General features: G+C 34.1%; 1 protein-coding gene across 4 annotated transcripts in view; it reads left to right on the plus strand.

Moving 5' to 3' along the window:
• The window catches only part of ROCK2 (Rho associated coiled-coil containing protein kinase 2), a 136,831-nt gene that overhangs the window by 46,247 nt on the left and 73,526 nt on the right, over nucleotides 1-17,058 (plus strand). For all 4 annotated transcript variants that reach the window (XR_004625087.1, XM_019802053.2, XM_034659905.1 and 1 more), the window contains exons 2-3: nucleotides 10,394-10,475; nucleotides 11,449-11,549. Coding sequence is in view for 3 of the 4 variants with exons in the window: in XM_019802053.2 (XP_019657612.2) it covers nucleotides 10,394-10,475; nucleotides 11,449-11,549 (183 nt within the window). In the remaining variant the exon portion in view is untranslated. The remainder of the gene's footprint in view (nucleotides 1-10,393; nucleotides 10,476-11,448; nucleotides 11,550-17,058) is intronic.

Here is a 17,058-nt window from a genome sequence, read left to right on the forward strand (position 1 = left end):
TTATCATACATTCAATTTTATATTTTATGCTTTTCTATTAACATTAATATTTTTTTTAAAAGATTTTATTCATTAGAGAGAGGGGGGGGAGCACACAAGCAGGGGGAGCAGCAGGGAGAGGGAGAAGTAGGCTCCCTGCCGAGCAAGGAGCCTGATGTGGAACTCGATCTCAGGACTCTGGGATCATGACCTGAGCCGAAGACAGACAATCAACTGAGCCACCCAGGCATCCCTTAACATTAATATTTTGTATTACTTTCTTTTTTTTTTTTTTTTTTTAAAGATTTTATTTATTTATTTGACAGGGATAGAGACAGCCAGTGAGAGAGGGAACACAAGCAGGGGGAGTGGGAGAGGAAGAAGCAGGCTCATAGCGGAGGAGCCTGATGTGGGGCTCGATTCCATAACGCCAGGATCACGCCCTGAGCCGAAGGCAGACGCTTAACCGCTGTGCCACCCAGGCGCCCCTGTATTACTTTCTTTTTTTTTTTTTTTTTTTTTTTTNCTGAGCCGAAGGCAGACGCTTAACCGTTGTGCCACCCAGGCGCCCCCCCTGTATTACTTTCTATGTAGTCTTTATAACCATCATTTTTAATGATTGCTTAATATAGCTGTAACAAGCTTTAGTAGAATCTTAGTTTTTCTTTTCCAGATTTTTAGGTTGCTTTGAATTTCTCGCTATTATAAATAATGTGCTTCTAACACTTACGTGTTGTAGGTAATCTTTCCCAGATTTTAATTTGCTGAAATAAAATTTCTAGCTGTGTAAAGTTGAAATAAGATTGAAAACTACTTGGGAATAAAAAGAGCTTGTTAAATTGATTACCATATAAGTGCATTCATAACAAAAAAAGGTATAGTGACTAGTACTTTTCAGACTTAACCTTTGTTTCATTTGGCTTCATAACAATACTTGTTAGTTGTCAGTCTAACCCTGCGATCTAGATATTGCATTATACAGATGTTGAAAATGAAATTTAAAGAAGTAAAAGTTATACATTAAATTAGTAATGGAACTGTCTTTGGTTCCATCTTTTGGAATCAAAGATGTGCTGATAGGTTTAGATGTTAAAGTCAAATGTAAAACACTTTTAAGTGTACATCTTTGAATTATGTAATCCCTGTATGCAAAGTGTGTATTTATGCAGTATTGAAAATACTGGAAAGAATAACTAACGTTCATTGAGTGATTGCTTGATCTTATGGATAGGGTCTGTTTGGAGATGAAGCTGAAATTTTAACTTCACAACTTGTAGAAATTATCTTCTATATTTAGGTTCTTGGTGGGTGGAAATCATATGGGAAAACTTCTAGTTATAAGATGAAAGAAGATGGTTCTGTTGGTTTAATTAACTAAACAATTGACCAGAAACAGAGGTTTGGAGGACTGTTCTTTGTCTCTGAGTGAAAATGTGACCAAGTTGTTTTACCTTCTGGTAAACAAAGTACTATTTAACAAAACTTTATGTTTTACCTTCAAAATTTGAGAAATGCTGGAATATCCACTCTGTTGTTAGAGTGGCTTGTCTCTCTCTCTCTCTAGACATAAATCCACAAAGATATAATAAGTGTTGCTTTGTGTTGTTGGCCACTGTCATCACCAACATCCCTATTTACTACCACCACCACTACTACTACTACTATTATTATTATTGCTATTACTGTTGGTAGTAGTATTAGTCTTTTCTTTGAATAATTGTTACCTTGAATGAGCAGGGGTTTTTTGGGGGTGGGGAGGGGAGAGTCCCAAAGTCTGTATATGATACTTAATTTTGTGAGTTACAGATATGCAGAATATTTTTAAAGTTTGATTTGTTTATAGTCAGTATTAGAAGACCAACTCTGATTTTATCTGCTAGTGGCTTTTTAGCTGAATGCCAGTGTTAAATTAGGGATAGGCTTCAGCCAGGTGACATTAACTATTCTGATAATTTTATAATGGGGAGGTAAGTTACTGATTTTCTGTTTTATTCTACAGGGAGCAGTAAAATATTGTATATGCCTTGAGGAGGAGAACCTTGTTTTTAGAAGAAAAGATAAAATTGTTGATTTATAAACTAAAGTATAGTTATACAAATACAATTTGATGTTAATTTTACAATTAAAAAATGTTAATAATACCTACTTCTACAGTCAACTTGGAAAATTCAGTGAATTACGTGAAAGCGTTTGACACAGTGTCTGTTGTGCAAACTCTGTATATAGCAGCTGCTTTATTATTATCAACATGGGGCACTCTCACCATTGGTACTATTATTAACTGTACACTTAATTTTTTGACTAATTCTTTTTTTAAAACTTTAATCAAATCAATTATGTGATTCTTTGCACATTTTTTAAAAATTAAAACATGCTGTAGTTCATGAGTGTTTCAGAGAGATTTCAGTGTGTTAGCACCAGGACTGGGGCCCGGGTGAGGCACTTGCCATAGGCACAAAACTGAAGGGGGTGCCAAAACCCGACCATAATCAAGATAAATAATATTTTATCACAATACTTTTAGTAAAATGCAAAAAAAACATGATGAACAAACTATAAGAATCAAAATATTAAATAAAGGCAGGAACTGGGAGAATGCTGTGCTAAGACACATTGATGTGTAAGACATAAAGGGTGCTAGAAATCAGGAGCCTGTTAAAATACACACACTTTAGAAAGGCTTAAGATCAGTGGAAACTGTATTCTTCGTTCAAGGAGATTCTTCTTGCCCTACAATTCAGAATTCAGGTTCTAAGCAAATTTTTAATACAATTACCCTGTTTTAAGTGTTCTAACTATGATTGGTACTCTGTTAGAAATATATTACTTCATTATTGTACCATCTATATTGTTTAAGGCAGTAAGGAACTTTAAGAACTCATTTTACTATAATTATAGGTAGCTGAAGATTTATAGAAGCAAACAGGAAAGCTGTTCTTATGCTTCATTAAGTTAGCTATCCATGTTTATATAGTGAAGTTGATTTATATGATGCAAAATATGTGTGAGACACTTTCACCCAGTTCTCTCTTATTATTTCCTCAGTAACTTCTTTTTCTTCAAATAGAGAATATTTTTTGTTAGGTGACAGGATACATTTAGTTTGTTTAACTTGGCCTATGGATCTTAGACTAATGTATTTTCAAAGCTATATTGTAAAATAAGCATTAAAGATTTTAGTCATCTGATTTTGATAAATCATAACAGATCAGTTAATATGACTTAGATTGTTCTAGGTGAAATAGACGGTGTGCTATAAAAATAATATGGGATATATTTAAGATTCAGAAGTTTCTTTGTGTGCACATAGGGTGGCTTAAAAATTTATATTTTATTTGCTAAGTTGGATTTGTTAGGTCCCCCTCTTTTTTTTTGTTTTAATGGGTGTGAAACCCAACGTGGGGCCCGAACTCATGATCCTGAGACCGAGAAGTGAGCTGAGTCGAGTCAGACGCCAACCAACTGAGCCACCCAGGTGCCCCTGGTCCCACTATTTTTAGTTTTGTATTTGTATTTGGAGTTGTGTTAACAGAAGGAGGAAATGTATTAAAAATTCATTTAAATAACATTTCCTGGTTACTTATCTGTATAGCAGATACACAGAAATATGTTTCCTATTCTTTTGTTGTCTTAACTTTAAAACCTGGATGTTGTTGTGTTCTGTTAGAGGAATAACTTTATTAACTTCAAGTTCAATAACGTTTAAAATATAAATTTATCACAATTGTAATACTTATAAACTGTTGGCTTGGGCAAATTTTTTTAACCTACCTTATAAGTACAGTTCCTATGCCTACTGATGTGGGTGTAACTATAGTGCCTAGTTTATATATTGTCATGAGGATTAAAATGTTGACTGCGTGTGAAGTGCTTTGCACAGTACATGACACAAAGAAGTCAAGAAAAGTTCCTATTATTAATAACAAATACTGTACTGACCTGTTATATAATTTATGACCAAGTCGAATGCTAGGTATTCAGTGTATTCAAGGTATTTAAAAGTCTGTGTGAATCCAAAAAAACATCTTAAAGAAGGTTTTTGTTTTTAAATACAAGGACAGCATTTAGTAAAACAGAAGTATTAAGAAGGTGTAAAATAAAAAAAATATAATTTATAATTTAAGTAGCTCTGATGAAAGTCACTGATGACCTCTACATTGCTAAATTCTCAGCCTTGAATAACTGTACTTACCAGTCACATTGCCTGTGGATCACTCTCTCGCTCTTGCTACACTCTACCTGGCTTCCAAGGTAGCACAAGTGTTGATTTTCTTCTTTCTTTACTAATTCCTTCTTAGTCCCCTCTTCTTCTCAATCTCTTAATATTGGTACATCGCAGGACTCAGTCCCTTGGTCCTTTTACACTTGTCTGTACTCACTCCTTTAGTGATTTTACCCAGTTTTATAGCTTCAAGTACTACCCATTTGCTGACACCTCGTAATTCTATACGATTTTCAGCTATATGATATCTTGTGCTGCATTTAACAATTGAAATTCCTAGAATAGTGTTTCCATCATTTTGCTTATCACTTCAGACATTCCAGTTTGGTAAAGTGTTTCCAAACTTTTTCCTTTTTTGAGAGGTGAAGGAGAGGATTGCATTTTATTTGGATATTTTAAAAACAGATATTTAGAAGCAGTTTATAGTGAAAGTGAAAACAAGTCCGGTGCTTCATTCTTTCTTGACAATTAAAATTTAAAAGGCTCTTCGTTCAGGAAAAGTTAGGAAAATAGGAAATTACATATGTATTTTCCACCATGATGAATATAATGGGAGAAGTTGGGTGTTGGCTTGTACCTGTTTATTCTGGAAGACAGTACTATAAAGCACTGTTTGCCTTCCTCTAATGCTAACTTTTCACATACAGGCAACCACAGTCCAGTATTAGAGCTGATTTCCTGTTTCACAGCCAGTAATATTAGAGATGTGAGCAAGCTCTGGGAGCTTAGCTTAAGACTTGATTGAAAGCTGTATCTGACCCTACCTAGTTATGTAGTTTTGTATAAAAGTTCAGCAGTAAGACTTTTTTCAGTGTCTCTTTTAGGGGCTGGGATTTTCATTCCAGCTACTGTTTTCCCAGTAATCAGTCTGGTTTTGGCCCTTTACCACATTTAGGCCCTTTTAATTCTCAGTCATTGCTTTTACGGTTCCCTTCCCTGAAATCCTCTAGATCTTTGTGCCTTTGGCTCCTATTCATTATTTGGCATTTTTCTCGCTGGTCCTTGAATATTTTGTGGTGGTGATATTTTGTTTTGTTTTAAATGTTTAAAAAACATTTAAAAATGTTTTTTAAAAAAACCTTTTAGAGCACCTGAGTGGCACAGTCAATTAAGTGTCCAACTCTTGATTTCAGCTCAGGTCTTGATCTCAGGGTCATGAGATCAAGTTCTGTGTTGGGCTCCATGCTGGGTGTGGAGGCTGCTTAGGATTCTCTCTCTCCCTCTCCCTGCGTTCTTTCCTCCAGCTTGTGCCCCCCCCCCCAAAAAAAAACCAAACCAAAGCAAAACTTTTAAATGTTATCTTAACCATGTCTATACATTTGGAAGTAATGAAAGGGATAAATAGTGTTGATTTTCTTCATTGCTTTGAAGTTTTCATAGTTTTGGTAGTTTGGCGTTTTTTTTAAAAATTTCTGTATCTCAGCTTAGTGTCACTTTCTACGAAGAGAATCAGAGTTGAAATCACAGACACAAAAAAAAATCATACTACCTAAAGTTTATATAAAACTTCTAACAAAGAAGATCATAGACTTAGGCTTTCAATTAAGTCCTGAGCTAACCCAGCCACTGGATCTCAGTATTGATTTCATGTACTGAAAATACTGGTATCTTTAAAAAAATTCATAATTCGTTTCTTAGTAAGTGATACTAAATAGACTACATTTCAAATATGAAAATTTATAAATATAAAACCTCATGTACAAATATGTTTATAAGTGTATATCACCCCCCTACATTTTGTTCAAATATAAATTATTAGCAGATTAAAGTATAGTATACTGTATAAATATAAAACTAAATGCATAAATGAGGTAGTATTTGATCTTTAAAAAATGGCCTAAAAAAACCCAAATGGAATTATTGATGAGTTGAATACTTGCTCTAATGTTAGAACTGCTGAAAAAGCTCTCTGACTCTACACTGGTGGGGAATATTATGGGACAAATTTATAAACTATTTTGAGATTTTCTTCTTGAGTACTTAATCTTTACATAATCCCGTCTTTTTGTGATGACCTGTGGAAGGATGTGGGGTAAGCAAGGATTCAATCATTTTACTAGTGTGAAGCTGTAGTCCTTTTTTTCTAGAGGATTTTTTTCTTTATAATGTAGATTTTAATCTTCATTTTAATCTTCAAAATGGAGATTTTAATGTAGTTACTTTTATCATATTTGTATGAAGTGTTCATATTCCATTTGTTTGAAAAGTCTCTGAACAAGAGGAAGATACTTATTCTTGTAATAGATTTTACATTTTAAACTTACTAAAATAGCAAAGTTATACCAAAAAGATACAGCAATAATGTGGTACTTAAAAATAGTCTACTATGCTAAAATGCTGGAATCCTTAAAAAGCAGTTCAACTGTCCTGGAGAGGGGAATTGTGGGTATGTGTGGGATCTCAAAGTGTGAATTTAACAATCTCAACTTCACTGGAAGTTGGATATTTATTGTTTTTTTAGTATTGTTGTTTTTTCTTTCAAGAGAATCAAGATTGTTTTATATGTCTGCATTAATGTTATCAGTGGACTATAAAGAATTTTAATTGTGATAAAAATTAGTGGTTTACTCTTAAAGCCTCTGCCCTTTCTATTTTTTTTTTTTTAAAGATTTTATTTATTTGAGAGAGAGAACCAGAGGGAGGGGCACAAGCAGGGGGACGAGCAGAGGAAGAGGGAGAAGCAGGTTCCCCACTGAGCAGGAAACCCCATGCCCCATGCGGGGCTTGATCCCAGGACCCTGAGATCATGACCTGAGCCTAAGGTAGATGCTTAACCAAATGAGCCACCCAGGCGCCCCTGCCCTATTTATGAATAAAGAATATTTTCATAAAATGTGGACACAATTTTTAAGGCATGAAAAACAAAAATATGAAGTATAACTGAATGGTAAACATAGTATGTACAATTCCTCTATAATTAGTAAATAAAAAAGCTCAAATTGCCTTTCTGATTTTCTACCTACTCAGATCCCTAAAAGGCCTCTCTATTGCTCTTTTATTTTTTGCAATCCTTCAGCTCCTTAAGCTCCTTATACTCTTCCAGGCTCTCATTGGTGTTAGTCTGGTCGTCGAGACCAGGGGGATGAGTTAAGTATATTGGACCTTTAAGTTTTAGGTAGTATTTGCTATGTCATTTCCTTGTAGCATGACCTTGGACAAGTCAAAGTAACTTAATCTCTCTAAGCCTTAGTTTATTTTTAAAATGAAGAATATTTCTTCATGCCCTCTTCAGAGTTACTTGGAGATGAAACAGTATTTGCAATAGTGTTTTAGAAATACTGTTACCTTCATAAGCATATCTGTTGAGTAAAGACTTTGTTTCTTACTACTTTTTTTCACCCCTAACAAGTTATATGTAGGTACTTTTTCTTACTTTGATTATAAATTTAATGCTTGCTTGTTATAGAAAGTATGAAAAATATAGAAAACTTAAAAAATAGAAATCTGAACAATGCATCATCCTATTTTTATGTTTTTAGGGGAAATTTAGTTTTGAGGCTGAGTTCCCTGAGGGGAAGGATAGTTAGTGTCATATTTATTGTTGGATTTTTCTGTTCTTTGTATGCATTAGGCAAAAAAAAATAATGCTTGTTGAGTAAATGGGAACTTTCTTAGTCTGAGTGTATTTCTTTCTTTTTTTTTTTTAAATGATGTAACCACTAGTCTGCTCTCTGTATTTGTGAGTTTGTTTTTGTTCTATTTTGTTCATTTGTTCTTTTTTTTTATTCCATATATAAGCGGAATCATAGGGTATTTGTCTTTATCCTCAAAGTCCATCCATGTCATTGCAAATGGCAAAATTTCATTCATTTTTATGGCTGGGTAGTAGTATTCCATTATATATATATACTATCTTCTTTATCCATGCATCTATTGGTGGACACTTAGGTTGTTTCCATATCTTGGCTATTGCAAATCATGGTGTGGTTAGCTTAGGGGTGCATATATCTTTTCAAATAGGTGTTTTCATGTTCTTCAGATCAGTACCCCGAAGTGGAATATCTGTCTCACATTGTAGTTCTAGTCTTGATTTTTTTAGGAATCTCCATATTGCTTTCCATTGAGGAGTGCACCAATTTACAATCCCATCAACAGTGTGAGAGGGTTCCTTTTTCCCCACACCCTCTTTGACATGTTCTTTCTTTCTTTCTTTCTTTTTTTTTTTAAAGATTTTATTTATTTATTTATTTGACAGAGATAGAGACAGCCAGCGAGAGAGGGAACACAAGCAGGGGGAGTGGGAGAGGAAGAAGCAGGCTCCCAGCAGAGGAGCCCGACGTGGGCTCAGAATCCCAGAATGCTGGGATCACGCCCTGAGCTGAAGGCAGAGGCTCAACGACTGCGCCACCCAGGCGCCCCCGACATGTTATTTCTTGTCTTTGATAATAGCTATTCTAATAGCTATTCTAATAGATATTAGGTAATGTCTCATTATGGTTTTGATTTGCATTTCCCTGGTAGTGATGTTCAGCCTCTTTTCATGTACCTGTTGGCCATCTATCTGTATGTCTTCTTTGGAGAAATGTTTCTTCAGATCCTCTGCCCATTTTTTTTAAATCAAGTTTTTAGTCTTTTTTTGTTGTTGAGTTGTAGGATTTCTTTATATATTTTGGATAATAACCCCTTAATAGATATGTGGTTTGCTGCTCTTCTCCCATTAAGTAGGTTTTCTTTGCTGTGTAGAAGCTTTTTGGTTTGATGTAGTCCCATTTGTTTATTTTTGTTTTTCATTCCTTGCCTTTGGAGTCAGATACACAAAGATGTCACTAAAACCTATTTTAAGAAGCTTACCACCTGTGTTTTCTTCTAGGAATTTTATAGTTTCAGGTCTTAAAGTCTTTAATCCATTTTGAGTCTTTAATCCATTTTAAGGTAATTTTTGTGTATGGTGTAAGATAGTGGTCTAGTTTCATTACTTTGCATGTAGCTACCCAGTTTTTCCAACACCACTTATTGAAGAGACTGTCCTTTCTCCATTATATGTTCTTCCTCCTGTGTCAGAGATTAATTGTCCATGTATGTGTTGGTTTGTTTCTGGGCTTTCAATTTGTTCTGCTGCTCTGTGTGTTTGTTTTTGTACCAATACCATACTGTTTTGATTACTATAGCTTTGTAGTATAGTTTGAAATCTGGGAGCATGATGTCTCTAGCTTTGTTCTTCTTTCTCAATATTGCTTCAGCTATTTGGTACCTTTTGTATTTCCATACAAATTTTACAGGTATTTGTTATAGTTCCATGAAGTATGCCATTGGAATTTTGATGGTTATTGCTTTGAATCTGCAGATTGCTTGGGTGGTATGGGCATTTTAACAGTATTAACTCTTCTAATCCATAAGTAGAGAATATCTTTCCATTTATTTGTTTCTTCAGTTTCTTTCATGAGTGCCTTATGGTTTCCAGTGTGCAGGTCTTTCACCTTGGTTGAATTTATTCCTACGTATTTTATTCTTTTTGATGCAGTTGGAAATGGCATTATTCTCTTAATTTCTTTAGTCTGTATTTGTTAAAGTCAAAAGCTTGGTGGAATTTTACTGGACATTTGAAGAGAGAAAGTACGACATTTGACTAGCAAAAATAATAGTGGATGCATATTTTCTTTTTAAGATTTTATTTTTAAGTAATCTCTACACCGAGTGTGGGGCTCAAACCCATAACCCTGAGATCGAGAGTCGCGTATTCTACTGACTGAGCCAGACAGGCATCCCAGGGGATGCATATTTTAAAATGACATTTTCTAGGGGCACATGGGTGGCTAAGTCAGCTAAGCATTAGACTCTTGATTTTGGCCCAGGTCATGATCTCAGGTTGTGAGATTGAGCCTGGCCTCAGGTTCTGTGCTGGGTGTGAAGCCTGCTTAAGATTCTCTGTCCCTCTTCCTCTGCTCTTCCCCACCTCTCCAAATAAATAAATAAATAAATAAATAAATAAATAAATAAATAAATACCTACATTCATAAATGACATTTTTCTCTTGGCTAAAATAACAAAGGAAAACACGATAGGATCATTCAAATATTTTCTGGCAGAAGTTAGCAAACAAGTTAGGGCTGTTAGATACGGAGCCACTGGGCAGTTTCACATCAAAGTGGATTGATATTTAGCAAGAACAACATATAATAAAATTTAAAGACTTTTTGAATATTTGGAAATTGTAACAACTTTCTTTTTCCTTTTTTATTTTTTGTTAAACAGGATGGCTTAAATTCCTTGGTCCTTGATTTGGATTTTCCTGCTTTGAGGAAAAACAAGAATATAGATAATTTTTTAAATAGATGTGAGTAAACTTTATATTTGATCCTATCACTATACTTTTGATGAGATTTATATTACAGTCTGTACATTATTACCTTAAGTATTTCTTAGTTTGCTATTTGATATATTTAAATACTAGCATTCTTCATTTTCAGAGCAAAATTGCAGAACTAGTTGCAGTTTATAAAGTAGGTGAAGTTCAAGAGTTTGTATAAAATTAAGACTAATGACTTCAGGATAGGTTATTTATGGCAGTTCAAAGAGAACTTTTAAATTAATATTAACAATAATAAGACTTAGGTTTACATTACCCAGGAGACTTAATGAGCTTTCTGTTTGTATACATGTAGACATTTCAATCTAGCTAATGAAAGATAATGTGATAACAATTATTGTCATATATGCAGTAACTTAACATTTACCAGTATTGATGTTGCAGTGAAGGTGTAAATGAGGTTGAATTCTAAGGATAAATACTCAAAATAATTCAATATATAGTTTATATCAACACAGTAAGCTTTTTAAGTTGGAATTGTCAGATACTGGGCTATTTTCATAATTAAACAATCTTGTTTACTATATCTATAATATGTGATTACTACTTTTCAAAGAAGTAGGCTACTAAACTTTATTACTAAGATTAGCCTTGCAAGTAATGTCATAGCAGCTCTCTGCCATGATTCAGAATGCACTCTAGGACTGCGTTGGTCATCACTGTTTAGCTGTCATCTTGTCAAGCAACAGCGTCAGAAATGGAATAGATTAACTGCTGCTTTTTGGTAGTTAGTATTGTTTGTTTTATGTGTGTTTAATAAATCATAGAGTTTTGGTTTTTTGATGTAAAGTTAGTATGTATCTTAGATTTTTAAATAGTAACCTTTGAAAACTGACAGATATAGCTAAAAACTAAATCCAGTTTCTTGAAATAAAAATCTGTTTACAAATATAGTGATTATTTAAAAGTATTGCTTATAAATATGATCTTTTTATTGCAGATGAGAAAATTGTGAAAAAAATCAGAGGTCTACAGATGAAGGCAGAAGACTATGATGTTGTAAAAGTTATCGGAAGAGGTGCTTTTGGTGAAGTGCAGCTGGTAAGAAAGTGGTTTTTTTTGCTGTTACTTTATTTTTGAAGACAGGGTTTTGTGAAATACTATCAGTAGCCTCTGAGTAGATCTTATTTTTATGCCCAGCCATGCCAGAATTAGTTTTGTAAGCTTGGTCAAGTCATTCTATCTCAGAGAACCTGAGTGTCTTCATCTATAAAAGGAGATACTTGCAAACGATAAACACCGGGTCTCTTCCAGCTCTGAAACACTGAGTTTTAGAATATATTAGGCCAACTTGATTTCACATATGACCTGTCTAGCAGCTAATATTCCACAAGAACTATTGTGTTTTTATTTAATGTGTTAAGATTAATGACATTTTTGTTTAATTAACGGAGATTTATTTAGATATATTTAAACCCAACAAAGACATTTTAATGTGAAATTTATCTTTGCAGGCAAAAGTGGTACCAACTGGAAATATTATAAATGTTTATAATAAATATTTCATTTATTGTTCCTGTTTTCATCACTTGAGTATGAAACTCCACTGTTTGTGCTTAAAAATTATTGTCTTTGGTCAGATTATGGGGTCAGATTCTGTTTTTCACTCAGCAGTGTTCTACTCTTTTTGATGGAGCTTGAGAAAAAGCTCATTGTGTGTCAGCCTGGCTTCTCTGAGAACAAGTCATGACAGACTAACTTTTGTCTTTGTCATCTCTTTCATTTCTTCTTTCTTTGATAGGTTTATTGAACTTGTAGATCAAGGTAGTGTAATAGGTGTGATATACATCTATTAGATATTTGAGAAAGTCTGATATACTTGAAGAGGATATGGAAAAATGTCAATGAATAAGGATATGAGTCAGCAGCTTTATAACTAATAGCTGTATTCTAAGGAGGCTGATAAAGGCGTAACTGGTACCTTGGACAGAGATCCCCAGGGACAGGTTTGTTCTCTCTTCTCCTATTCAGCATTTTATTAATGAGGCATTTATTGTATGGAGGCAATGGTGACATGTTGAATAATTTTACAAATGAGTTAAAACTGAAGTATGAGGATGCTCTCTCAGATGATAAGCCAAGATCCAGAAATAATCAGTTGGGAAGGTCATTGGCCAGATAGAAGAAGTGAAATTTAACCAGAATAAAGACCTGTACTTAGATGTGAAGAACTCAAGAAGTAGATTCCTTAACAGTAATTATGAATTAAAGAACAATTTTCCTTGAATGTAAATCAAGCAAGAGTCATTGGTAATGTGGCTGCCCAAAATAGTAAAGAGAGTTTGGATTGCTTTGATGTAGGTTTTCTCTATTTTGAGGTGATTGGGCCGTACTGCATCATTTATTCATTCTAGATGCTCTGTTTTCCTGTTTTAAAGGGCACATTGATAGAGAGTATTCGAGGGATGAAATGCTCGGGGACTTGAAACAATGCCATCTGAGGTATGGTGGAAGGAATTGAGAAGTTAGCATGGAGTAGATTTGAGGAGTGGGCTGCATTTGAAAGCAATGTGATTTTTGTTTTTGTTTTGAGTCAGTGAAAGTGGTGAAGCTTTGGCTAATAGAACGCCAACAATGGGCTGAGGGTCGGAGATTAGATTTTGTGACAGTTGAGTTATGGAAGGTCCTGTAAGATAGGGAAAATATAAAGTAGTCGAATCCTGCTTCTGCCATGGTCTCACTCAAAGATCATGGTCAGTGTAGACAAGTTTCTCAATCTCCCTGAGTTCCAAACTATAGAATACAGATGATATAATACCTATGTAATGGAGTTCTAGTAGGGGATTAAGTGAATTAAAAATAAATAAGCCTAGTTATAGAGTTCCCTAAGTGTTAACCAGTGTTACTATTGCCTATTTGACACATAGATTCATACTATAAGTGTGTAAAATAAATACATTGTTTCTTCATACTCGGTATTTAGTGTAGATAAAGAGGAGAGACTAGAATTTGAAGTTCTGTTTGGAAGGAAATATGACAGATCCTGACTTGTCATGTTTTTGTGGCAATGTAATCATTGTTCTGTGTTAGGTGAATTTGATCATTCAATTTCAGTACATTCAAGAAAGGAAAAAGAAAAGGCTTTTTTTTTTTGGCTGTTAATTTTCCATTCCAAATTTTCTTTTGTCTACAAAACATGCAGAAACAAAGTCACGTGTTTTTAAAAATGAAAAATATTTTAACATTCCGTTAATATGATGACCTGACCTGAGATCTTGGAGCATGTATGTTTTGGCTTTAGCTCTTGGTTCTGTTACCTTTGGCGGGGGCTCTTTAAAAGAAGGATGAGATTGAAAACGAAAAGTCCAAGTGCTTCTTCCATAGTCTTTTAAAGTTGCTTTGTATGTTGTAGATAAATTGGTTTGACAGATCTGTAGGCAGTGTTCCACATTTGGCACATCTTTATGATTATGTTTTTCTAGTCATCTGAAAAAAGTTTTACAATAGTAGGTGCAAATTTGTCTTTCCTTGTGAAATACTTTTTTGGCCAAGTTAAAAATGCAGTACTACAGAGGGCCCACCAGTCAGTTTCTAAAAGAAAATTTTTGTTGTAAAAGTAACTTTGGTATGTCACAGCAGCTATACCATAGTATTTAAGAGCTAGAGTCAGACTACTTACAGTTGAATTCTAACTCTGACTAGCTGTCGGTGCAGACAAGTTACTTAATTACTCTGTGTCTCAGTTTCTTATCTGTTAAATGGAGATAACAATAACACACCGCGTAGGGTTACTGGGAGAATTAAATGTAATTAAATTTGGAACAGTTCTTGGAATATAGTAAGTGCTTAGTAAATATCAGCAATTCATTGTTACACATAAAATGGTTCATTTATCCATCCATCAATGAATATTTAATCAGGATCTGTTATATTTCAGGAGCTGTGCTAACCTCTTAAAAATATAGTATCATAGCTTCGATCTTTCTGTAAGTGGTAGTTTTGTGGAGGAGAAAAGAATTTTACTTTAAACAAGTAAAGTCTTTTCAAATTGTGATAAATACTATGAAGGAAAAGATCTAGATGCTATGAGAAAAATAGGGTTGTGCTTATTTCGGGTGTGGGTGTTAGGAAAGGCCTCACTATGAGAAAATGACATTGGAGTTACTATGCAAAGGAGGTAGTCATGTGAAAAAGAGGGAGTGGGGTAGGAGTCAAAAAACAGAGGGAATAGCATGTGAAAATGTCATGAGTCAGGAAAGTGCCAAGTCATTTCATTTATTTGGGCATTGATTTCCTCACCTGAAAAAGGCATTTTCTTACAGATTGAAAAGTTTTATAATTCGAGGAGGCAAAATTTATTTAGCTTATTGTCTTTTTTTCCTATTTACAGAGGTGATGTACACTTATGTCTTTATATCATGAAAAGTCTGTGACATGGATGATTTTATCTGATACCACTATTGTTTTTGGATTCTACTCTTTTTGGATTGTTTATCACATTTTTATGGAAAATGGTATCATTCAGCATAGGATATTAAGAGCAGTACTTTGGAAGAATAGTCAAAGTCAACTATTTTTGTTTCCATTCTACAGTATATAGATTTCCTGTCATCAAAGCTTTAATTTCCTTATGTTGGAGTAGCACTAATAATAGAACTTAAGATTTTTTGTGAGGATTAAATTAGGCTGTGCATGTGTGGTACTTACTGGGTTCTGGCACATTGTAGGTATTAAGTAAATATTACCTGTTGTCACTTTTGTCAGTTTCTATGTGTTTATGAATTTAAATGTTTTAATTTTTAAATAAATAATCAGAAGTCTTTCTCTAACTTTTATATGTATTTATATGTGTCGGTTCACTAGAGCCACCATAACAAAGTATCACCAACTGGGGCTTAACCATCAGAAATTTATTTGCTCATAGTTCTGGAGGCCACAAATTCAGCACAAGGTGTCGGCAGGTTTGGTTTCTCCTGAGGCCTCTCTCCTTGCCTTGTGGATGGCCACCTTCTGTTGTGTCCTCACATGGTCTTTCCTCTGTGCTTGCATGTGTCTGATGTGTCACTCTGTGTGTCCTAATTGCCTGTTCTTAGAAGGACACCAGTCACCTAATAGCCTCACGTTAGCTTAATCACCTCTTTGATGTCCCCATCTCCAAATACTGTCACATTCTGAGGTACTGGAGGTTAGGATTTTAAAATATAACAGGGATGGGGGCGTGTGGGGAAGTGCAGCACACAGTAATAGTGCGTATGTATGTTGGGATGAACTTTCCAGTGAGATTACTTTTTTGAACAGATATGCATGCTTGCTTGTTTATGCTTATTCACTTACCTTGCACATAATCTTCTTTTCTTTGAAAAAGAAAGTTACAAATTCTAGCCTTGCAGATTTCTTCTTAAGGTAGATGTTTAGTCTTGGTCTCTGTTAATAGAATGTACATTGTTCTTCAATATTCCTTTGGTTAATTGATTAGCAAATGTTTATTTAATGTCTGGTACCATTATAAGCATTGACAGTACATTGTATAGGTAAACTCCTCAGACAAGATACCTGCATTCATGGAGCTTTTTATTTTGAGCTGGCTGCTATTAAAGTTTCAAAAAGAAATTGTGGTTTAGGTTCTAAAAATAGAGTTCTAAGTTAACTTTCTTAAACGTAGTGCATATTTGTTAGAAATTACCTAATTATGATTCTTTATTGAGGGAGATGTATAAAAACAAGATTTCATGGTCAATAGTGGAAATCTTGTTTTGGAGTTTAGGGACCTTATCTTTAGTTGGTTTTGTGATGTTGCCTACTCATTTTTCTTAAGAGCATTCATTAAGAGCATTTCTTAAGACACCTCAGTGTCTCAGTCAGTTAGGTGTCTGACTCTTGATCTCAACTCGGGTCTTGATGTCAGGATCATGAGTTCAAGCTCTGCGTTGGACTTCATGCTGGGCGAGGAGCCTACTTAAAAAAAAAAAGAAAGAAAAACGGCTCATTACATTTATTGTTTTATCTAAATGTAACATTTGTTACATTGATACAAATGTATCATTATGTAACATTTATTGTTTTATCTAAAACTACACAAATTAATATATGAATGCATTCTCACTCTCAAAGGTCTAAAGTTGCTTAGAATTGGGTACAATAAAATGTGAAAATCTCCTTTTATCATGCCTTTATTTCGTTTTCAAACATAAAGGTAACTAGCCTTTTGGTATCCTTTTAGTGCTTTGATACTTGGAAACATTTGGGAGCTGTTAACAAAACTAAGGCCAAATTATTTTCAGTGGATATTTATGTTTTATTGTAATTATTTTCTTTCTGAGAAAGTTAAAATCTTTCCCTATTGAGTTATAAAAAATGCATCAATGCCAATTATTCTCCCTTAAAAATAAAAATTCTTTTATTTATACAACAAATACGTTCATAGTAGAATAAGAAAGTAAGCCATCATTATACTTTTTAAAATCCCTCATTGTCCCACTACTTTTATTACCTTGATGTGTAGCTTTCTGACTTCCATTTCTTCTAAAGATACGTAACATATGGGTGTCTTCTGTGTATTAAGGGATCATATTATATATGTGGTTTTGTAATTTGTGGGTTTTTTATGTAA

This window comes from Ailuropoda melanoleuca, chromosome 4 (genome assembly GCF_002007445.2).
Source record: "Ailuropoda melanoleuca isolate Jingjing chromosome 4, ASM200744v2, whole genome shotgun sequence".
NCBI classification, from domain to species: domain Eukaryota; kingdom Metazoa; phylum Chordata; class Mammalia; order Carnivora; family Ursidae; genus Ailuropoda; species Ailuropoda melanoleuca.